General features: G+C 41.5%; 1 protein-coding gene across 1 annotated transcript in view; it reads left to right on the top strand.

Annotated features, from left to right (window-relative positions):
* EMB2654 (Tetratricopeptide repeat (TPR)-like superfamily protein) overlaps positions 1-25795 on the top strand; it is a 59704-nt gene that overhangs the window by 12432 nt on the left and 21477 nt on the right. The window contains exons 4-8 of the mRNA XM_077392966.1: positions 1919-3028; positions 3462-3567; positions 3922-4126; positions 5537-5669; positions 22042-22146. Of these exons, the coding sequence (XP_077249081.1) occupies positions 1919-3028; positions 3462-3567; positions 3922-4126; positions 5537-5669; positions 22042-22146 (1659 nt within the window). The remainder of the gene's footprint in view (positions 1-1918; positions 3029-3461; positions 3568-3921; positions 4127-5536; positions 5670-22041; positions 22147-25795) is intronic.

Here is a 25795-nt window from a genome sequence, read left to right on the forward strand (position 1 = left end):
TGAAGCCTTGTCTTGTTTGTACTTTTCAAGCTTTGCTCCCCTTTGAGAAATGATCTTGATCTTGATCTTAGTTGGTGGGAAAATGTGTAAAAGTGAAGTTAGAAGAAAATTAGAGAAGTTTGAAGAGCTTAGAAGAAGATTAGTGTAGATCTTAGTTGGTGGGAAAGTGTGTAAATGAAGTTTGTAAGAGAAGGGTGAAAGGGAAGAGTGTGGAAAAACAATGGTTAAAGGGGTATATATACCGGTGTGAAGGCTTGTGGATGCGAAAAGACGGAAAGTGCCCTTCCAAAGGCTATAAAACGGTCATAAAATGAGGGTAGAATGGTCAAAATACACTCCCAACGGCATTCCCGGTAATTTTTTGGAATTTTTTCCGCTTTCTGTCAATTTTGGACGAAATAGGGTATTTCGCCCGTTTCGTCCGAAATTTCGGCTAGATCCGGAATTTCAGCCGAATCGACCGAAACGGACCGAAATCTGGACCGAAACGAATTCTGACCAGATTTCGTTCCGCTTTCCTGACAGAAACCGAAATTTCGGTCCATTTCGGCCGAAACGAAACAAAAATTACAACTTAGCTTGAAATCATTATTTTAGCTATCCTTGGGAAGAGGTGTACATGATGTTTCCACCTGGATTTAAATTTTTTGACAGTGAAGGGATGGTATGTAAATTGAAAATAGCTCTATAGGGTGGAAACCATCACTGCAAGCTTGGTCTGATTGGTTCAGTGGGGCGCTTAATAAGTTTGGATATGCGCAGAGTCAGACTGAACATACATTATTTGTCATGCAGAAGTTCCAGACTTATCTAAGGACGATCTTGGTCCATTGAGGTTCTTTCTTGGAATCAAGGTAGCTCAATCAAAGTAAAGGGTTTTTATCTCGTAATAAAAGTATATTATGGAAACATAAGCTTGGTTCTAGATTGGTTGATACTCCATCTAGGTTTTAAATTTCGGTTTAGATCACCATAGAAACAGATTTCGGTTTCAGTTGGAAATTTCGGTGGAAATCCTGTAAAATCAAGGAAACATACGGAAACATATGCAAATGATAGCCCGGACGGGTATGCAAATGATAACCTGGACGAGGTTGGCATGTCGGCTAGCGTCGTGGGTTTGCTCCCCATAGACGCGAGTTCGAGTCCCCTAGGAGTTGCCTGATGCACGTGGTTTATGGGTGATTGTTTGCATCCATAGGGAATAGTCCTGCCCTCAAATGGGGTGGGGATGCCCTATGTCATAAAAAAAAACATATCCAGATGTTAGAATTTAAAGATGGAACTGCTTGAATAAGCACAAACACGCACATAGAAAACATCACATAAGCAAGACAACCGTACATAATGGTTGGTTTACAAACAGCAAACATCTAATGACATTAATTGCCTCACATGTTTTATAATTTAGTACATACCAAATTTCACATGTAATTCATATAAATATTTATCCATAATACATTCACCACATTTTGCATGCAATTAATATAAATATAATTATATAATACAATATACCACTATTACACTTACGATTTTGGTTTATACATTTTGGTCGTCTCAGTTTCAGTTTCAGAGGGATGGAAACAGAAATATTTCGGTCTTTTGGTGTCAATTTCAGTGGAAGTTTAAAACCATGATTCCCATTGAACCAAATCATAAATTGTGCATTTAATCTTAGTAAAATTAGTTTAACATGCTATTTATCAAATCTTTAAATTTTAAACTAAAGCACTTGATATTCTTATATTCTTCCATCGACAATCATGGATGCTTACGTTTGACCTTGGTGATGAATGGAGGTTGAGCATATTATTTTGGTGTTTTGGTCATCTTGTTTTGTATATTATGCTCGATTTTTGTTTTCGAACACTTTGTGTATTTTTCCACAATTTATCCTTTTCCTCAAACATGGGTGCAGGTCTCTCCGAGTCGGTCTACATACAACAATCTGATAAATGCTTGTGGTTCCAGTGGCCATTGGAAAGAAGCTCTAAAAATTTGCAAGAAAATGACAGAAAATGGGGTTGGGCCTGATTTGGTGACTCATAATATTGTTTTATCTGCTTTCAAGAGTGGCTCTCAGTATTCAAAAGCTTTGTCCTATTTTGAACTAATGAAAGGAACACACATTCGCCCTGACACTGTCACTCTTAATATAATCATACATTGCCTAGTAAAGTTGGGGAAATATGGGGAAGCTGTGGATGTTTTTAACTCAATGAGGGAGAAACGGGCGGAATGCCGCCCTGATGTTGTCACTTTTACAAGTATTATCCATGCGTATTCTGTTAGCGGACAAATTCAAAACTGCAAAGCAATATTTGACATGATGGTGGCCGAAGGTTTAAAGCCTAATATTGTCTCATATAATGCCCTTATTGGCGCCTATGCGTCATATGGAAAGCCTAGGGAGGCCTTGGCGGTTTTTAACTTGCTTAAACGGTCTGGCTTACGACCCGATGTTGTATCATATACTTCTTTGCTCAATGCTTATGGTAGATCAGGACAGCCCGAAAAGGCTAGGAGCATATTTGACATGATAAAGAGCCACTCATGGAAACCAAATTTAGTGAGTTACAATGCCTTAATTGACGCATATGGGTCTGCAGGATTGTTAGCTGAGGCTATTGAAGTTCTGCGTGAAATGGAAAGAGAGGGAATTAACTCAAACATTGTCACTATATGTACTCTCTTGGCTGCATGTGGCCGGTGTGGTCAAACGGTGAAAATTGATTCTATACTTACGGCAGCGGAGTCTCGAGGCATCAAGTTGAATACAATTGCATATAACTCAGCTATTGGTAGCTATATGAGTATTGGGGAGTACGAAAAGGCTTTGAATTTATACAGATTTATGAGAGGAAAGGTTGCCAAACCTGACTCGGTTACTTTCAATGTATTAATTAGTGGTTCTTGTAAGATGGGAAAGTACGCAGAATCCCTTAAATTTCTAGATGAGATGATGGATTTGCATATTCCTTTATCTAAGGAGGTGTACTCATCTGCAATCTATGCTTACAGCAAACAGGCAAGTGCTGGAATCAGTCAGTATAGATTCACTACACTAAGCAACTGTCAGTTATTCCATTTATATAACTTATCCATAATACTTCACTATGTGACAAATATCTCCGATATTTTCAAAATATCGCGTTTTTGTCACGACATTTTGATAAAATGACAAAATGCCGAAATTATCCTGAGATTTTAAAAATGTAGCGTTATTTTTATTTTTATCATAAAATATCTCAATAATATCACCATATTATCCCGATATTTTTATTTTATATTTTTTCTTAAATTTTATATATTTATATGTTTTTAAATAATTTTATTTTTTATCGTTTTTCCCGATATGAACCCGAAAAAATTAAAAAAAGAATAATGTATCATAAAATTTTCCCTTGCTGTGAAATTCCCAAGAACGATATTTGTGACGTAGATACTTCACATGTTCTCAGGACCTTCTAGCAGAAGCAGAATCTATGTTCAATATGATGAAGATGACTGGATGCTGTCCTGATGTGGTAACATATACCACCATGATTCATGCTTATAGTGCAGCAGGTATTTTCATCTTTTCAGCTACTGCGGTGACCTGACTTTATTTGGTCTATCGACCAGATAACTTATCTGGTATGTCGACCAGAACAGTGGGGCGCACGTTATTTGGCTGATATGTGCCCAAAAAATCATCTCCATCGATCATCCTAACCCTTCGATTTGTGGACGTTGTTCGTGGAGATGATTTTTTGGGCACACCCTATCTATGTCGGCCCACAAATGAATGGTTTGCATCACCCAAACAACGCAGGCCCCACTCTGTTTCTTATTGATGGATAACCTGATAAGGAAAGTTTTCTTACCAAAGATTTTCTTTGTTCTGTTCTGCTGCCCTATTTACTATGTTGTGCTATCTAGAAAACTGGGAGAAAGCTTATGAACTCTTCCATGACATGGAAATGAATGATATTCAACCGGACTCGATTGCATGCTCTTCTCTTATGAAAGCTTTCAACAGAGGAGGCCAGCCAGCTAGGGTTCTTCTTCTAGCAGAGTTGATGAGAGAGAGAAAGATCCCTTTTAATGAAGCTGCTTTCTTTGAAATGATATCAGCATGCAGCTTGTAAGTTTTTTGTTCTTGTTTTGTCCTTAATATATTTTACTTTGCCTTAAAGTATTCTACATATGCATTACATTTAAAAATGGACTTTAATAATTTATTCCCTCCTTTATGAAATATAATCTTGATTGAATCTGCATTATTAGTCTTATGCTGTAGTGAATTACAGATTTTGGCTTCGCGCAGAGACCCCCGAAATATGCATTTCGGTAATCATTAATCCTGGACATAATGCTGAACATAAATGTCGGTCCCACTAGTCATGAATGACCACTATATAGAATCTCCACAAGTATATCGTTGACTACTCAGAATGAACTTGGTTTTGGCCTATCAATTCAATCAGAAACTCCTTTACTTGCCAGGATTAGTGAAAAACTTGTTGCATCAGTCAATGGCTCCCCCAAGTTGACTCGGTTTTTTAACCTTGGGCAAATTTTTTTCCGAGTATGCCTTTAAACACTGTTCTTATCACCTCTTTTTAACATGGCTTGTATGATCTATATGGTTGGAATCAATCATTGGCTCCCCTCCTTCGAACAGATCTTCATTAAATAAAGCACTGTGATTACAACGCAAACCAGCTCAAGAAAGACTGGAACAAAATATAGCAAGAAAATGAAACAGAAAATAATAATAATCACAATTCAGGAGTGTGTCATATCACGATCAAAAAGTCCTTTGACTTGCCCGAGTAAGTAAAAACTTGCCACGTAAATCATTAACTAGCCCGAGTCGACTCGTTATGAGTGTCTAAACACTACTCGTTACTTGTACTTTAGAGATACTACTACCCTTTGGAGAAGGGAGAAGGAAAGTTGGAATTTTTCTAGGAAAGTAAGAAAAGGAAAATGAGGAAAACCTTTGTGGTTCTGTTAGAGTGGAGTGCAGTTGTTGGCACTGATATATTATATTGTTTGCAAAAATGTATAATTCTGTTGGAGGAAATCTTGGACAGGAAACACAAAGGAGGATATCACATTATCATTTTCTGTTAAATTCTTTAACAGAAGGCTGCTACCATGATATCATTAATTGAAAGAGGCAAACATTGATCCAAATGATTTTTTTAAAGTCAATTCTTGGGCCTCTGGTTTGCTCATTGCTTAAATTTTAATTTTGCTACACATTTTCCTTTTGTGCCATCCTCGCAAGTGCTTCTACAGTTAAGAGAATTTCACATTGTATTTTGAAGTATGGTAACTGTATTTACGTTTGTTTAATATGCTTCTCCATGGCTGGTTTGCTTATGTCCTGTATGACCGGGATGGTATTCAGCAATCAATACATGGTCTTTCTTTTGTTTCTTCTTTATTCGTAGAATATGTATTGTAATATTATTTATCTTGTACTTTCAATGCTCTATTCAAGTTCTTGCTCTACCATGCATTTAACTAGACATTTTGAATGAAGGCTACGAGATTGGAGATCAGCAATTGAATTAATGGAAAATATGGAGCATTCATTCTCAGTAGTTTCTCTTGGGCTTCTAAATCAGCTACTGAATTTTCTTGGTAAAAGTGGGAAGGTTGAAACCATGATTAAGGTACTTCAAATTTTCATCATGATTCATTTAATCTTGTGTTAAATGTTTAACTTGCAATGGTTACATTGCATTTTCTATCAGGCAAATGCAGGTTTAATACCTCCTACGTGAGCAACTTGTTTTTGTCGAATTTAGAATGTATGCTTTGTAGTTTGCTATCTTGCCAATAGCAAGTAATAATAATGATATGAGAGAAAGTTATTTATGGGAAATGAGAGGGTATGCTCCCATTGTAGGGCATTGCCTTGTATTATTTGCAATTTTTTAACCCAGAATTTATCTAGGAACTCGGGCCGGTACCTTAAATTTTATTAATAATAAGAAAATAATACAAGAGTAGTACATGCCGTCTAGCCTCAAAATTCAAAAACAAAAGAAAATATTATTAAGTATAATATTACATGTTAGAAATGAGGCTAGGGTTAGAAGAGAGGAAGAAGAATACGAATGGAGAAGATGCGAAGTCTCCACTAGGGAGTTTCTCATATAAATGATGTATATATAGGCCCCAAATAAGGCATCCAATGTATAATGACTACAATGCCCCTAATGTATAAGTAATGACTAAACTACCCTTATTCATTATTCAACACTCCCCCTCAAGCTCGAGTGTATATAGTATGGGATTCCAGCTTGCTACAAAGGAGACTACAACAACCAACTAAAAATAACAAAAGTACAATAAGCTCATACACACATCCAGCTTGGTGTAACACTCATGCTCAAGATGGTGTGTGGTAAATACACAAGGAAAGCATAACAATAGATAACGACCACCATGAGAGTGCTGTCGTCGAGATCAGCGGCCACAAAAAAGGAACAGCTCCCCTTGAAGCAGCACTACGGCGAGAGCGAAAAGAACATGGCCTCCCCCTAAATGAGAGCTCGACGAATAAAGCCGCAAACCGCGAATGATCGAACAGAAGCACCTCAGCAGGGAAATAATAGGGATCCATCGAGCAATATGGCACGCTCAAGGTGCGCACTGTGAATAACGGCGAAGTAACACAACGCTAATAGAAGATAACCAACGATGGGGAAACCATCAGAGACAAGGTCGACAGGGAAACCATCGCCTGGAGAGAAGAAAACAAGAAGGAGAAAGATAACCAACCAACGATGGGAAGACCATCGTCTGGTGACAAGATCGACAGCATGAACATCGTCGCTTGAAGAGAGTTGACCAACGATGGGGATACCATCGCCCGGAAAGAGAGGACAACGGGGAAACCACCGCCTGTAAAAGAGCCGACCAACGATGGGGAAACCATCGCTCGGAAAGAGAGGTCACCAACGATAGGGATACTATCGCCTGGAAAGAGAGGTCGACGAGAAAAACGAATCCGTCGCCTGTAAAAGAGCTGACCAACGATGGGGATACTATCACCCATAAAGAGAGGTCAACGGGGAAACCGTCGCCTGTAAAAGAGCCGACCAACGATGGGGAAACCATCGCCCAGAAAAGAAGGTCACGGGAAAACCGAAACCGTCGCCTGTAAGAGAGCTGACCAGCGATGGGGAAACCGTCTTCCGGAAAAGATAAGGCATAAAGCCGGAAACTAATGCGTAAAACTACGCCAAGAACATGGAAAGGAAACAACGAACATGGCGAAGAACATAAGGAGAACATAACATTCCCTCTCGGGCGAGACTACATGAGCCCGGACAAGACAAGAAAAGACAACAAGGAAGACGATAACAACCACCAAGGGGATGAACGAAGATCATAAAGAGAGAAGAGGTTAACTCTCTCCCTCAAGAAAAGACAACATAACAACACTCCTCCAGGAAGACAGTACGAAGAAAAAGACAACATTAAGACAACATCAAGAGAAAGGAACAACTCCAAGAAAAACATGACAACACTCTCCATCAAGTTGAAGGTCGAATACCTTCAACTGGTAACGAAAACGAAGACAACCAAGGCACTGCACCTCTCTCGGACATTGCATCGAACACTTGGTGTGTGCCGTGAAGAAGACAAAGAAACAAAGACAAACAAGGCACTACACCTCTCTTAGACATTTGAGCAAATACTTGGTGTGTGCCTTGAAGAACTATATAAAAGACATAGAAAACATAGAAGACAACACTAGACAACACTCCTTACCGTAACCTAAACGTGAGAATACGAGATTGGAAAGAAAGAAAGAATCAGATCCGAGAAAATACTGAGACAAGAAGCAATCGCATGAGACAAGAGGTAATAAGAAAGTCAGAGATCTGAGAGAGAAGATGTAATCGCACGCTGGAGTAGTGTTAATCGCAAGTTGTAATCGCAATTTGCAACTACAATCGCAAGACAACAAGAAGATGTAATCGCAAGGTTACTGAGAAGAGAGATTTGAGTGATACAAAGGCGAGAAAGGAAATACAAGGGTTTTTTTTAATTCTTTTTCGCAAGTTTGAAATGACAGGAAAAAAAAGATAGAGAGACGCGCGAGAAAGAGAATGGCGTGGATGATGGATAGACTCTTTTTCTTTCCTTGGATAAGTCCTTTGGCTCTGATACCATGTTAGAAATGAGGCTAGGGTTAGAAGAGAGGAAGAAGAAGAGGAATGGTGAAGATGGGAAGTCTCCACTGGGGAGCTTCTCATGTAAACGATGTATATATAGGCCCCAAATAGGGGGCATCCAATGTACAATGACTACAATACCCCTAATATACAAGTAATGACTAAACTATCATTTTTCATTATTCAACATTACATTATAACTAAAATACCCTTAAGGTACATAAATAAAAGAAGGCACATCATAAGACCTTGACACACGATACATAATGAACTTAAACTACGTAACTTTCAACACTCCCTCTCAAGCTACCATGTGAATGTCAAACACGTCTAACTTGCCAAGAATCTTCTGAAGACGGCGTTCGGGAACAACTTTGGTGAGAATGTCAGCTAGCTGTGATGTTCTTAGCCTCCACCTTTTCTCTCACGAAGTTGCAATCAATCTCGATATGTTCCGTTATATCATGAAATATTGGGTTAGAGGTGGTATGAATGGCTAGATGGTTATCACAATATATCTTATGGGACCATCCGCTTTCACTCGTGTTTCTCTTAGAAGGTTTTGGAGCCACCAAAGCTCACATGTAGCATGACCAATATGTCATTGAGTGACAATTTGGCTCACCAAAACTCCTTTGTAGGGCTAATAGAGGCTTAAAAAGGCCATGGAGTAGAGAACATCCCAGAAGTCCATAGTTGAATAGAAGATCCAGGGGGGTCTAGAAGTTTGTAGAAACTTGTAGAGATACATACGTTCTCTAGAGTAATCTTCTAGTCCCTTAGTAGAGGCATATGTAGTGGATCCTAGAGAGCCTAGAAATTTGTAAGATGGTCCTAAACTATTGGACGATTACCAAGTGGGAAGATCTAGATCTTAGAAGCACGAAGCGGGGGCGGGGAAGCATGGGATCTAGAAGAGTCTAAGTTTGGGAGCATCGTGGGAGCGTGCATGTAATATTTTCTTTATATATCTTTCAAAATTCAAGTACATCAAAAAATAATAGTTTCTAACCATTTTCATATGTATCTTTCAAAATTTAAGTACATATAAAAGCTAATTTCTAACCATCTTCACCATCTTCATTTGTGTGCATTCGTTCCTCGTGCCTTCTGAAGATGTACAAGCCTTTGTGCTTGCTCCAATGAAGTACTTTGAAGAGTTGGAGGAGTTTGATATAAGGAAGTTGGTGATGGTGGGGTTTATAGAGTAATAGAAGCTGGCTGGGAGCGTCATTAGAGCGGTTCCCGTCTCTCTGGGGTCGCGCTCCCTGGAAGCTCCTTCCTAAGGAGCGCCGAATCGAGGTTCCGAGGTGGGAGCGGCACTCCGAGAGGAGGTTCCTGCTTCTAAGCTCTAGATCATTAGTATAAGAGGAGGTAGCCTATATACAGGTGGGGCCTCTACATTTGCAAATTACCTCTTAACGTCTTAACCTCTTAGACCCTCACGTGTTTGTATGCATCCTTGTGAGTAATAAAACGCATTCTTTCCACTTTTGTGCTTCCTTGATGTGAGAATATGTATCCTACATGCCTTAGGTTCATGGCTAGGCCACTAGAGGTAGGATGACTTGGGGCAAAAGTCGAAGCATTGCAGGAGTGTCACACGAGTGTGAGGCTACAGGATTACAGGCCTGTTTTTGTTGGTATCAGAGTTGATCTCTCTTATGATAGTTGCTATTAGAGCGAAGTTTATTAAGTTTGTGAATAGTGAAGCATGATGGAAATTTCAGAGGTCATGTCCTGGAGGAAGTGGAAGTGTGGGGTGAGTAATGTGAGCATAATATACAAATATAGTTACCTAGTTATAAATTATCATTGTAGTTACTAGCATGCAAAATTCAACAAGAGAAAATGTTAGAATGGATACGGAAGGAGAAGGAGAAGAAGAAGAGTGAATGGAGAAGATGGTGAGTCTCCACTAAGGAGCTCGCCCATGTAATACGATGAATATATATGCCCAACTTAGGGCTACATGCTACACAGTCTATAATACTCTTCAACATACACGTAATATCCTTCAACACTCTTCAACACTCCCCTCAAGTTGGAGTGTACATATGGTATAACTCCAGCTTGTTACAAAGAAAACTACAACAAACAACTATAATACCCATACAATAAAAAACAATAATCCCATACACACGCCAGCTTGGTACAACACTCTCCTTCAAGCTGCTGTGGTATTCCATAGTGAAAAACATAACAAAAAAGGAACGGAGTCCAACAACCACTAGAACAATGGTCACCGGTGAGATCAACGGTCTCCAAAAAACAATTGTCCCCCCCGAATCGGCACTGCCGCGAGAGCGATTACCACATAGCCTCCCCTTAAATTAGAGCAACGGCCATTGAATCTGCATACCAACAACGATTGAACGGCAGGGAAATAGCAACGAACCATCAACAAAATAAGTACACCAGAGGCGTGCACAACGAACAATGATGAAGCACCACGAGGAGACATCAGCTGAGCAGCACATCGCCAATAGAAGAAGAACCTCAACCACCGGAAAGGTGAGTGGAACCGACAACCAAGCAAGTATAGGGCGAGATGAAATTAGCCAGCAATAATGATCAACAACTAACCGTGCTCAACTAAGGAGCGCATGACAATCAACCAACGACGACAAATACCACGTGGCCTGGAGAGACAACCAACCAACGACGGCGGACAGCATGTCGTCTGGGGAGACAACCAACAAACGACGGCGAACAATACCTCGCCTATGGAGGCAACCAACCAACAACGACGAACAACACGTCGCCCGGAGAGACAACCAACCAACGACTTGTGAACAACACGTCGCTTGGAGAGACAAGGTCGAAAGCAATGCTAATGACCGGGCATATAGCCATAGACAACAACAAGGTGGATTGCAACACAAATCCGATTGAATGCGTAAAACTACGCAAGGCACAACTACACACGTGTAGAAGTACCAACAATCAGGACTCGCTAAGTGAGTCCACCACAACAACGATCAACAAGGGCGAGAATCACCACAACGGTGATCACAACCACGAGCAACCCATAAAACAGGAGGGCGCAACAACTGTAGCCGGAGACAACAACTGTAGCCGGAGACAACAACTGTAGTATAAGAGGAGGTAGCATATATACAAGTCGGGCCTCTACATTTGCAAATTACCTCTTAACGTCTTAACCTCTTAGACCCTCACGTGTTTGTATGCATCCTTGTGAGTAATAAAACGCATTCTTTCCACTTTTGTGCTTCCTTGATGTGAGAATATGTATCCTACAGGCCTTAGGTTCATGGCTAGGCCACTAGAGGTAGGATGACTTGGGGCAAAAGTCGAAGCATTGCAGGAGTGTCACACGAGTGTGAGGCTACAGGATTACAGGCCTGTTTTTGTTAGTATCAGAGTTGATCTCTCTTATGATTGTTGGTATTAGAGCGAAGTTTATTAAGTCTGTGAATAGTGAAGCACGATGGAAATTTCAGAGCTCATGTCCTGGAGGAAGTGGAAGTGTGGGGTGAGTAATGTGAGCATAATATACAAATATAGTTACCTAGTTATAAATTATCATTGTAGTTACTAGCATGCAAAATTCAACGAGAGAAAATGTTAGAATGGATACGGAAGGAGAAGGAGAAGGAGAAGAAGAAGAGTGAATGGAGAAGATGGTGAGTCTCCACTAAGGAGCTCGCCCATGTAATACGATGAATATATATGCCCAACTTAGGGCTACATGCTACACAATCTATAATACTCCTCAACATACACGTAATATCCTTCAACACTCTTCAACACTCCCCTCAAGTTGGAGTGTATATATGGTATAACTCCAGCTTGTTACAAAGAAAACTACAACAAACAACTATAATACCCATACGATAAAAAACAATAATCCCATACACACGCCAGCTTGGTACAACACTCTCCTTCAAGCTGGTGTGGTATTCCATAGTGAAAAACATAACAAAAAAAGAACGGAGTACAACAACCACTAGAACAATGGTCACGGGTGAGATCAACGGTCTCCAAAAAACAATTGTCCCCCCCAAATCGGCACTGCCGCGAGAGCGATTACCACATAGCCTCCCCTTAAATTAGAGCAACGGCCATTGAATCTGCATACCAACAACGATTGAACGGCAGGGAAATAGCAACGAACCATCAACAAAATAAGTACACAAGAGGCGTGCACAACGAACAATGATGAAGCACCACGAGGAGACATCAGCTGAGCAGCACATCGCCAATAGAAGAAGAACCTCAACCACCGGAAAGGTGAGTGGAACCGACAACCAAGCAAGTATTGGGCGAGATGAAATTATCCAGCAATAATGATCAACAACTAACCGTGCTGAACTAAGGAGCGCATGACAATCAACCAACGACGACAAATAACACGTGGCCTGGAGAGACAACCAACCAACGACGGCGGAGGGCATGTCGTCTGGGGAGACAACCAACAAACGACGGCGAACAACACCTCGCCTAGGGAGGCAACCAACCAACAACGACGAACAACACGTCGCCCGGAGAGACAACCAACCAACGACTTGTGAACAGCACGTCGCTTGGAGAGAAAAGGTCGAAAGCAATGCTAATGACCGGGCATATAGCCATAGACAACAACAAGGTGGATTGCAACACAAATCACAATGAATGCGTAAAACTACGCAAGGCACAACTACACACGTGTAGAAGCACCAACAACCAGGACTCGCTAAGTGAGTCCACCACAACAACGATCAACAAGGGCGAGAATCACCACAACGGTGATCACAACCACGAGCAACCCATAAAACAAGAGGGCGCAACAACTGTAGCCGGAGACAACAACTGTAGTATAAGAGGAGGTAGCCTATATACAGGTGGGGCCTCTACATTTGCAAATTACCTCTTAACGTCTTAACCTCTTAGACCCTCACGTGTTTGTATGCATCCTTGTGAGTAATAAAACACATTCTTTCCACTTTTGTGCTTCCTTGATGTGAGAATATGTATCCTACAGGCCTTAGGTTCATGGCTAGGCCACTAGAGGTAGGATGACTTGGGGCAAAAGTCGAAGCATTGCAGGAGTGTCACACGAGTGTGAGGCTACAGGATTACAGGCCTGTTTTTGTTGGTATCGGAGTTGATCTCTCTTATGATAGTTGGTATTAGAGCGAAGTTTATTAAGTCTGTGAATAGTGAAGCACGATGGAAATTTCAGAGGTCATGTCCTGGAGGAAGTGGAAGTGTGGGGTGAGTAATGTGAGCATAATATACAAATATAGTTACCTAGTTATAAATTATCATTGTAGTTACTAGCATGCAAAATTCAACGAGAGAAAATGTTAGAATGGATACGGAAGGAGAAGGAGAAGAAGAAGAGTGAATGGAGAAGATGGTGAGTCTCCACTAAGGAGCTCGCCCATGTAATACGATGAATATATATGCCCAACTTAGGGCTACATGCTACACAATCTATAATACTCCTCAACATACACGTAATATCCTCCAACACTCTTCAACACTCCCCTCAAGTTGGAGTGTATATATGGTATAACTCCAGCTTGTTACAAAGAAAACTACAACAAACAACTATAATACCCATACGATAAAAAACAATAATCCCATACACACTCCAGCTTGGTACAACACTCTCCTTCAAGCTGGTGTGGTATTCCATAGTGAAAAACATAACAAAAAAAGAACGGAGTACAACAACCACTAGAACAATGGTCACGGGTGAGATCAACGGTCTCCAAAAAACAATTGTCCCCCCCAAATCGGCACTGCCGCGAGAGCGATTACCACATAGCCTCCCCTTAAATTAGAGCAACGGCCATTGAATCTGCATACCAACAACGATTGAACGGCAGGGAAATAGCAACGAACCATCAACAAAATAAGTACACAAGAGGCGTGCACAACGAACAATGATGAAGCACCACGAGGAGACATCAGCTGAGCAGCACATCGCCAATAGAAGAAGAACCTCAACCACCGGAAAGGTGAGTGGAACCGACAACCAAGCAAGTATTGGGCGAGATGAAATTAGCCAGCAATAATGATCAACAACTAACCGTGCTCAACTAAGGAGCGCATGACAATCAACCAACGACGACAAATAACACGTGGCCTGGAGAGACAACCAACCAACGACGGCGGACGGCATGTCGTCTGGGGAGACAACCAACAAACGACGGCGAACAACACCTCGCCTAGGGAGGCAACCAACCAACAACGACGAACAACACGTCGCCCGGAGAGACAACCAACCAACGACTTGTGAACAGCACGTCGCTTGGAGAGACAAGGTCGAAAGCAATGCTAATGACCGGGCATATAGCCATAGACAACAACAAGGTGGATTGCAACACAAATCACAATGAATGCGTAAAACTACGCAAGGCACAACTACACACGTGTAGAAGCACCAACAACCAGGACTCGCTAAGGGAGTCCACCACAACAAGGGCGAGAATCACCACAACGGTGATCACAACCACGAGCAACCCATAAAACAAGAGGGCGCAACAACTGTAGCCGGAGACCACAATTGTAGTATAAGAGGAGTTAGCCTATATACAGGTGGGGCCTCTACATTTGCAAATTACCTCTTAACGTCTTAACCTCTTAGACCCTCACGTGTTTGTATGCATCCTTGTGAGTAATAGAACGCATTCTTTCCACTTTTGTGCTTCCTTGATGTGAGAATATGTATCCTACAGGCCTTAGGTTCATGGCTAGGCCACTAGAGGTAGGATGACTTGGGGCAAAAGTCGAAGCATTGCAGGAGTGTCACACGAGTGTGAGGCTACAGGATTACAGGCCTGTTTTTGTTGGTCTCAGAGTTGATCTCTCTTATGATAGTTGGTATTAGAGCGAAGTTTATTAAGTCTGTGAATAGTGAAGCACGATGGAAATTTCAGAGGTCATGTCCTGGAGGAAGTGGAAGTGTGGGGTGAGTAATGTGAGCATAATATACAAATATAGTTACCTAGTTATAAATTATCATTGTAGTTACTAGCATGCAAAATTCAACGAGAGAAAATGTTAGAATGGATACGGAAGGAGAAGGAGAAGGAGAAGAAGAAGAGTGAATGGAGAAGATGGTGAGTCTCCACTAAGGAGCTCGCCCATGTAATACGATGAATATATATGCCCAACTTAGGGCTACATGCTACACAATCTATAATACTCCTCAACATACACGTAATATCCTCCAACACTCTTCAACACTCCCCTCAAGTTGGAGTGTATATATGGTATAACTCCAGCTTGTTACAAAGAAAACTACAACAAACAACTATAATACCCATACGATAAAAAACAATAATCCCATACACACGCCAGCTTGGTACAACACTCTCCTTCAAGCTGGTGTGGTATTCCATAGTGAAAAACATAACAAAAAAAGAACGGAGTACAACAACCACTAGAACAATGGTCACGGGTGAGATCAACGGTCTCCAAAAACAATTGTTCCCCCCAAATCGGCACTGCCGCGAGAGCGATTACCACATAGCCTCCCCTTAAATTAGAGCAACGGCCATTGAATCTGCATACCAACAACGATTGAACGGCAGGGAAATAGCAACGAACCATCAACAAAATAAGTACACCAGAGGCGTGCACAACGAACAATGATGAAGCACCACGAGGAGACATCAGCTGAGTAGCACATCGCCAATAGAAGAAGAACCTCAACCACCGGAAAGGTGAGTGGAACCGACAACCAAGCAAGTATAGGGCGAGATGAAATTAGCCAGCAATAATGATCAACAACTAACCGTGCTCAACTAAGGAGCACATGACAATCAACCAACGACGACAAATAACACGTGGCCTGGAGAGACAACCAACCAACGACGGCGGACGGCATGTCGTCTGGGGAGACAACCAACAAACGACGGCGAACAACACCTCGCCTAGGGAGGCAACCAACCAACAACGACGAACAACACGTCGCCCGGAGAGACAACCAACCAACGACTTGTGAACAGCACGTCGCTTGGAGAGACAAGGTCGAAAGCAATGCTAATGACCGGGCATATGGCCATAGACAACAACAAGGTGGATTGCAACACAAATCACAATGAATGCGTAAAACTACGCAAGGCACAACTACACACGTGTAGAAGCACCAACAACCAGGACTCGCTAAGGGAGTCCACCACAACAACGATCAACAAGGGCGAGAATCACCACAACGGTGATCACAACCACGAGCAACCCATAAAACAAGAGGGCGCAACAACTGTAGCCGGAGACCACAATTGTAGTATAAGAGGAGTTAGCTTATATACAGGTGGGGCCTCTACATTTGCAAATTACCTCTTAACGTCTTAACCTCTTAGACCCTCACGTGTTTGTATGCATCCTTGTGAGTAATAGAACGCATTCTTTCCACTTTTGTGCTTCCTTTATGTGAGAATATGTATCCTACAGGCCTTAGGTTCATGGCTAGGCCACTAGAGGTAGGATGACTTGGGGCAAAAGTCGAAGCATTGCAGGAGTGTCACACGAGTGTGAGGCTACAGGATTACAGGCCTGTTTTTGTTGGTCTCAGAGTTGATCTCTCTTATGATAGTTGGTATTAGAGCGAAGTTTATTAAGTCTGTGAATAGTGAAGCACGATGGAAATTTCAGAGGTCATGTCCTGGAGGAAGTGGAAGTGTGGGGTGAGTAATGTGAGCATAATATACAAATATAGTTACCTAGTTATAAATTATCATTGTAGTTACTAGCATGCAAAATTCAACGAGAGAAAATGTTAGAATGGATACGGAAGGAGAAGGAGAAGGAGAAGAAGAAGAGTGAATGGAGAAGATGGTGAGTCTCCACTAAGGAGCTCGCCCATGTAATACGATGAATATATATGCCCAACTTAGGGCTACATGCTACACAATCTATAATACTCCTCAACATACACGTAATATCCTCCAACACTCTTCAACACTCCCCTCAAGTTGGAGTGTATATATGGTATAACTCCAGCTTGTTACAAAGAAAACTACAACAAACAACTATAATACCCATACGATAAAAAACAATAATCCCATACACACGCCAGCTTGGTACAACACTCTCCTTCAAGCTGGTGTGGTATTCCATAGTGAAAAACATAACAAAAAAAGAACGGAGTACAACAACCACTAGAACAATGGTCACGGGTGAGATCAACGGTCTCCAAAAACAATTGTTCCCCCCAAATCGGCACTGCCGCGAGAGCGATTACCACATAGCCTCCCCTTAAATTAGAGCAACGGCCATTGAATCTGCATACCAACAACGATTGAACGGCAGGGAAATAGCAACGAACCATCAACAAAATAAGTACACCAGAGGCGTGCACAACGAACAATGATGAAGCACCACGAGGAGACATCAGCTGAGTAGCACATCGCCAATAGAAGAAGAACCTCAACCACCGGAAAGGTGAGTGGAACCGACAACCAAGCAAGTATAGGGCGAGATGAAATTAGCCAGCAATAATGATCAACAACTAACCGTGCTCAACTAAGGAGCACATGACAATCAACCAACGACGACAAATAACACGTGGCCTGGAGAGACAACCAACCAACGACGGCGGACGGCATGTCGTCTGGGGAGACAACCAACAAACGACGGCGAACAACACCTCGCCTAGGGAGGCAACCAACCAACAACGACGAACAACACGTCGCCCGGAGAGACAACCAACCAACGACTTGTGAACAGCACGTCGCTTGGAGAGACAAGGTCGAAAGCAATGCTAATGACCGGGCATATAGCCATAGACAACAACAAGGTGGATTGCAACACAAATCACAATGAATGCGTAAAACTACGCAAGGCACAACTACACACGTGTAGAAGCACCAACAACCAGGACTCGCTAAGGGAGTCCACCACAACAACGATCAACAAGGGCGAGAATCACCACAACGGTGATCACAACCACGAGCAACCCATAAAACAAGAGGGCGCAACAACTGTAGCCGGAGACCACAATTGTAGTATAAGAGGAGTTAGCCTATATACAGGTGGGGCCTCTACATTTGCAAATTACCTCTTAACGTCTTAACCTCTTAGACCCTCACGTGTTTGTATGCATCCTTGTGAGTAATAGAACGCATTCTTTCCACTTTTGTGCTTCCTTGATGTGAGAATATGTATCCTACAGGCCTTAGGTTCATGGCTAGGCCACTAGAGGTAGGATGACTTGGGGCAAAAGTCGAAGCATTGCAGGAGTGTCACACGAGTGTGAGGCTACAGGATTACAGGCCTGTTTTTGTTGGTCTCAGAGTTGATCTCTCTTATGATAGTTGGTATTAGAGCGAAGTTTATTAAGTCTGTGAATAGTGAAGCACGATGGAAATTTCAGAGGTCATGTCCTGGAGGAAGTGGAAGTGTGGGGTGAGTAATGTGAGCATAATATACAAATATAGTTACCTAGTTATAAATTATCATTGTAGTTACTAGCATGCAAAATTCAACGAGAGAAAATGTTAGAATGGATACGGAAGGAGAAGGAGAAGGAGAAGAAGAAGAGTGAATGGAGAAGATGGTGAGTCTCCACTAAGGAGCTCGCCCATGTAATACGATGAATATATATGCCCAACTTAGGGCTACATGCTACACAATCTATAATACTCCTCAACATACACGTAATATCCTTCAACACTCTTCAACACTCCCCTCAAGTTGGAGTGTATATATGGTATAACTCCAGCTTGTTACAAAGAAAACTACAACAAACAACTATAATACCCATACCATAAAAAACAATAATCCCATACACACGCCAGCTTGGTACAACACTCTCCTTGAAGCTGGTGTGGTATTCCATAGTGAAAAACATAACAAAAAAAGAACGGAGTACAACAACCACTAGAACAATGGTCACGGGTGAGATCAACGGTCTCCAAAAAACAATTGTCCCCCCCGAATCGGCACTGCCGCGAGAGCGATTACCACATAGTCTCCCCTTAAATTAGAGCAACGGCCATTGAATCTGCATACCAACAACGATTGAACGGCAGGGAAATAGCAACGAACCATCAACAAAATAAGTACACCAGAGGTGTGCACAACGAACAATGATGAAGCACCACGAGGAGACATCAGCTGAGCAGCACATCGCCAATAGAAGAAGAACCTCAACCACCGGAAAGGTGAGTGGAACCGACAACCAAGCAAGTATAGGGCGAGATGAAATTATCCAGCAATAATGATCAACAACTAACCGTGCTGAACTAAGGAGCGCATGACAATCAACCAACGACGACAAATAACACGTGGCCTGGAGAGACAACCAACCAACGACGGCGGACAGCATGTCGTCTGAGGAGACAACCAACAAACGACGGCGAACAACACCTCGCCTAGGGAGGCAACCAACCAACAACGACGAACAACACGTCGCCCGGAGAGACAACCAACCAAGGACTTGTGTACAGCACGTCGCTTGGAGAGACAAGGTCGAAAGCAATGCTAATGACCGGGCATATAGCCATAGACAACAACAAGGTGGATTGCAACACAAATCACAATGAATGCGTAAAACTACGCAAGGCACAACTACGCACGTGTAGAAGCACCAACAACCAGGACTCGCTAAGTGAGTCCACCACAACAACGATCAACAAGGGCGAGAATCACCACAACGGTGATGACAACTACGAGCAACCCATAAAACAAGAGGGCGCAACAACTGTAGCCGGAGACAACAACAAGAGAGAATAGGAAGAACAACCACCAACTAGAACCCCCAACAAAGAATGGTGAAGAACATAAAAGGACCCACACCTACAAACAACAACTATAAAAGAAACCCAACCAACAACACGTACAAGCAACCAACTCACCAACGAACCTCTAACAAAAAAGGGGTGCAACTACAGCAACCCGGAGATGACAACAACTCAACACTCCATCCATGAAACTACATGAGGCCTAAGGCCTTCAACTTGCAGCAGAAAGGAGACTTTCAAGGCACAACATCTCTCCTGGACATTTCATCAAACACTTGGTGTGCACCTTTGAGATCAACACAATCGCCATAAAACATTACGAAAATGAAGAAAGAGATGACAATATTAGGATGGAGTGGATGGGGGGATGAGGCTCAAACTATAAAGAAGGGAGGATTTAACCCATAAAGAAGGGTGTTTAGGGAGCTTGAAAGAACCTAACAAGGGACTAAGGTTTGAAAAATAAAGAGATTTATGGATTTAGAACAAAAAAGAACAAGAAGGCAGTGATGAATGGGGAAAAGAAGGAAAAGAATATACAAAGTGGGATCTTTTTTTTTTTTTTTGGAAAATGGGTGGATTGATATACAAATGGTGTGGTACAAAAGGGAGATGGAAATTTGGGAGTTACATTGGGAATGGAGTTTTGTTAGAAATGGAAGAGTGGGTTAGGGTTTGGGGATTGGAGATTGGGGATTTAGGGTTATGGATTTGAGATGTCGAGTTTTGGATGGAGATTTAGGGTTTGGGGTTGCGAAAGAGATTTGGGAAAAGGGTTTCTTCCTCTAATGGGATGGTGATGAGACAATACGGAGGAATAAGTGGTTTACAAAATGGGATAAAAATGGAGGAATAAGCAGAATACGCGAGGGAGGGAGGAGGGGTGTTGCTGGTAAACATGGTTTGGGGAAGAACCGGGTTTGCGCGAGGTTGGGACGAGGTTGGAAAACGTAATGCGAGAGGGGAGGAGAGGGAGATGCGCTAAATGGGAGAGAGGGTCGTGCGTGCGGAGAGAGAGAGAGAGAGAGAGAGAGAGAGAGAGAGAGAGAGAGACGAAAAACCTAAAAGGAGAAAAAGGAGGGAGAGAGAGAGAGAGATGCGTGAGATACGAAAAACTTATAAAGGAGAAAAAGGGGGGAGAGAAATTAGGGAAAGAGAGAGAAATAGGGAGATTGAGAGAGATTTTAGGGATTTGGGTTGCGCGAGGGAGGGAAGAGAGAGGGTTTACAGAAAAACCAAAAAAATGTTTGCGAGAAGAGATAGAGAGAGACGTGAATGGAAGATGGTGACGGGAACTCTTCCTTTCTTCGTTCCTTAGGATCTTTGCTCTGATACCATGTTAGAATGGATAAGGAAGGAGAAGGAAAAGAAGAAGAGTGAATGAAGAAGATGGCGAGTCTCCACTAAGGAACTCTCCCATGTAATATGATGAATATATAGGCCCAACTTAGGGCTACATGGTACAAAGACTATGATATCCCTCAACATACATGTAATGACCAAATACCCTTCAACACTCTTCAACAGAAAACACACTAAACACATTAAATAATTGAATAAATAAGGCAACTACTAGCAGTACTTAGTAGCATGCAGAGTTTAAGCAGAATCCATTGATGCAAATCGTGTTATGTTATTGCTTTCGTATCTAACTTAAATTAATTTCTCTTGCAACTGAGCTAGTATATTAAAAATTTTAAATGGAAAACAGTTGGGACTGCCAATATGAACTGCAAGGGAGTTCAGATATTATCTTGGTAGTTTACAGTATAAAAGCAATCCTCCCTTCTTTTCAAGTTCTCTGATTGGTACAAGGGAGTGCCAATGTCAAATGAAACGAAGCTCAAAACCCAAAATCACGACATATATATATATATATATATATATATATATATATATATATATATATAGTTAGAGAGGGAGAGAGAGAGACCATCTCTAGTGGAAGAGAAGCAGAACTGTGACACCAATAGAAAATCAACCAAGAGGCTTAAGCGTTGGAAGTTGTTCGAGAGAGACACAACATTCTTCTTTTCTCTGATAACCTTACATGATAAAACAATGTCCTCTTGATGATGTACTGTTCTTGTAGTGTATTTGAGAACTCGTGGTATGACACTTCTGATTAGGCAACTTTCTGTTTTCATTTTTTTCAGTTGTTCTACAAGATAGTGGCATCGGGTGTGGAGACCAATTCTGCAACTTACTCGATTTTGTTGAAGAATCTTTTAGCTGCTGGAAAATGGAGGAAATATATTGAGGTACTTAATGGCATCTTTTCGTGTGGCAAACCAATTCTATAATTGACATGTTTTTTGTTTTTTTCTGGCTAATTTCTTCCACTCGATTAAACCATGTCAGTATTAGTGTATTTTAGCTGGCAAACACTAAAATGTTGGATGGTCTAGTCCTTTTTACTGCACGAAAATTGTTAAGATGTTCATCCTAGTTGCAAAGTTTCCATTGCTCACGGATTGCCAAATGTCATCATTCCGAGCATTTTTTCTACTTCCAAGGAATGCTGGTGTTATATTGGAAATGCCGGTGACTATCTAAAGAATAGAAAGTTGTTTAACAAATTTCTAAGAAAGGTGATACTGATGGAAATACCTATGATAGAGAGAGGGGAAGGAGAGAGGGGATCAGTACAAGATATATACAATGATTTTTTTTTAATAACAATCTCTGTATTTGATGATGAAACAGAAAACACACTTCCAAGAATACATAGCTGATTTCAATTAGGAGTCTTGAAACGAGTAAAACATTCATTGATACAGCTGCCATGAGAACATCATGTACACCTAGAATCATGGTATTCAACAAATATACATCCAGAATAAAGCATGATCACATACACAAAACGTCTAATCAACATCAATACTATAGATCTATTAATCTAAGGATCTAACCATGCAAATAAATTAAAATACAGAAGGGATTAAGAACTTATCTTGATCTGCCATGGCAGTGATCGATCAGGCTGGATATTTTATTGCCTCTCTGGTCTGACGGAGACCAACCCCTTATTTATAGAAAAATAAAAAATTGGAGTTCCATCAAATAGAACTCTCTTTGGATTAATCCATTTAACCAACTACATTATCCAAACTCACCCGATGTAGTTGAATTAGGCTAGGCTAGCCTAGTCATCCATATCTCAAAAGGATGAGTTGTACTGATTACCCTTTTACCCCTTATCATTATGGTCAATGAATAACTCCAGTAATTTCACTCTTAATCTTGTTCTTCAATCTAGACAGCCAATCTTAGATCAATGATTGCCCATTGTTAGACATATAGGGGTATTATTGTCATTACATATATATATATATTCATATAAATATAATAATCATGGAGGGAGAGAACTCTCACGATTCTCCCTTTCTCTCACATTCTCTCTCTCAACTTCTTCTTCTCAATCTCCATCTCTACCACTCTATATGTCAATCTAATATGGTATCAGAGCCATGTAGATCAACCCTATTTCTTTCATCCTGAAAACCCTAACCCTAACAATAAATCCACACAAAATCCTAACCCTAACCTATCTCAACCCTCACCTATTTGTGGCATAGTAATAGACTAGAGGAACACCAATAGCTCCTCCAGGGGCGGAGCCAGGAATTTTCTTGAAGGGGGGCAAATTTGCTTGAGGGTGGGAGCCAAGAGGATGTCTCTTGTAGCACGTTAAGGGCCCACCGCTTTACACTACACTTCATATTTTGATGTAATGGGACCCACTATTTACACATGGATGGGGTCCACTATTTTACACCCCTGCATAGCATGTCCCAAGAATGCTAGTGATTTAATAAATTCCAAGCCCCCCCTCCCCACACACAACAAACTAAAATAAAATAAAATAGAATTCCTTTTTACTTTGAAAATCTTGATAATTCCTAAAATTTTATATGTTGCGGTGAACCTGAAATACTATATTTTTTAAAAAGGTACTATTAGGCCCACTTCATAGAATAATCCAAATTGTTCATTTGTTGAGCTACAACGTAAATAGCCTACACCGTGTAAATCATCTACACGGATCATCCTAACCCTTCTATCTATAGAGGTGTCTATAACAGGCAATCCAATGGACTACAAATTTACACATATATAAAATCTCATTGGGGTGCTAGCAAAAGGGGATTTCGTTTTGCAAGCTAGAGATGAAATTCTTTGTTGTGACACCTGCACAAAAGACAAGGTAGTGAACTCCTATCCTCACGTAATGCAAAAATATCCACATCTTTTTTACTTTTTCCCTCAAACCTCATTATTACCTATACCTTTACTTTTGCCTTTTGCCTTTTGCCCTTCCTTTAATGCAGAATTTTCTTTTGGTACTTTGTACTTGGTCTGAGAATAATAAAAAAAAATGAAGACTTTAGTTGGTAAACAGATAAAGGGGAGGGCATTAGAGAGAGGGAGGGGTGCAATTGCCTATATAAACAGGTACTAATGGAAAATTTTCATAATCTTAGGGGGGCAACTGCCCCCCCTTGACTCCGCTAGATCTGCCCATGAGCTCCTCTTCCAAAAATGGGTGAAGAAAAACTATCAACCAAACTAATATATTCAAACAAGAAGAGAAAAATGAAAGTGGGGAATAGATTTGGATTACTTTTCATTTGGTCAGTCATTCTTGAACCAATGAACCATGATTAGGAAAGTGAATGAGTAGAAGCATGAAATGCCGAGGTAACAACTCTGGTCGATGTATGAGTGCAATTTATCATCCATGCTGCTCTCTGTTGTAGTCCAACTTGGTGATCTGCTTAGGTGGCTTAGTAAGAGCTGATGTGCGCCTGCTCCGTGAGGGGCGCTGAGGATCACCCTGCGCGAGGTAGCAAACGGTCAGACGACCAACCTGGAGTGGTTACTCCTGGAAGGCCCTCCGATGCTCAAGTCAGTAGGTGCAACAGATAAGGAAAGTCTACTATGGATAGTAAATTTTGGGATTCGGACCTTTACCTTTGAGCTTAGGGGGCCTTTTATAGTGAGGGTTTGGGTATTAGATTACCCTTTTACCCCTACGGACAGGTGTCAACCTGTTGATTGGTCAAACTTTGCCCTTTCCTTTATGCCCTTGGACAGGTGTCAGGTTGCGGTTGGGCAAAGTTTATACTGATTTTCCCCTTTCAGAATGTGATTACCTTATTGCCCCTTGCTGGGTGATGAATCTGTGGACTTGTTTTGATGCCACGTGCTGATCCGTGAGTGGAGGATCTTTTTGGTCCCCATCAGTTGCCCCCCGATTCCTTAAGTCAATGTGTTCGACTTGGGGAAGCAAGATGAGTAGCCTTCTTGGGTACCAGATCATTCTGAACAGCTTTTTGTCTTTTTGCGCAAACTTGGCGTCCAGTTCGGCTTAAGGACGAATTGGAATGCCCGAACTGAGGAAAGGACAAGCTGCTTCTTATTCGAGCAGTTTTGTCTTTATACGCAAACTTGGCGTCTAGTTCGGCTTAAGGACGAACTGGAATGGCTGAATTGAGGAAAGGACGAACTGCTTCTTATTCAAGCAGTTTTTTGTCTTTTTGCGCAAACTTGGCGTCCAGTTCGGCTTAAGGACAAACTGGAATGGCGGAACTGAGGAAAGGACGAACTGCTTCAAGCAGTTTTTTATCTTTTTGCACAAACTTGGCGTCCAGTTCGGCTTAAGGACGAATTGGATGTTTGCTTTTCAGGACGAACTGCCATACTTTGGCAGTTTTTTGTCTTTTTGTGAATGATGGCACCCAGTTCGCCTTAAGGACGAACTGGATGCTTGCTTTTCAGGACGAATTACCATACTTTGGCAGTTTTTTGTCCTTTTGTAAAAGATGGCACCCAGTTCGTCTTAAGGATGAACTTGATGCTTGCTTTTAAAGACGAACTGCCATACTTTGACAGTTTTTTGTCCTTTTG

The sequence above is a fragment of the Tasmannia lanceolata genome, unplaced genomic scaffold (assembly GCF_043159265.1).
Source record: "Tasmannia lanceolata isolate RefF3 unplaced genomic scaffold, GAP_Taslan_0.1 ptg000002l, whole genome shotgun sequence".
In the NCBI taxonomy this organism is placed as follows: domain Eukaryota; kingdom Viridiplantae; phylum Streptophyta; class Magnoliopsida; order Canellales; family Winteraceae; genus Tasmannia; species Tasmannia lanceolata.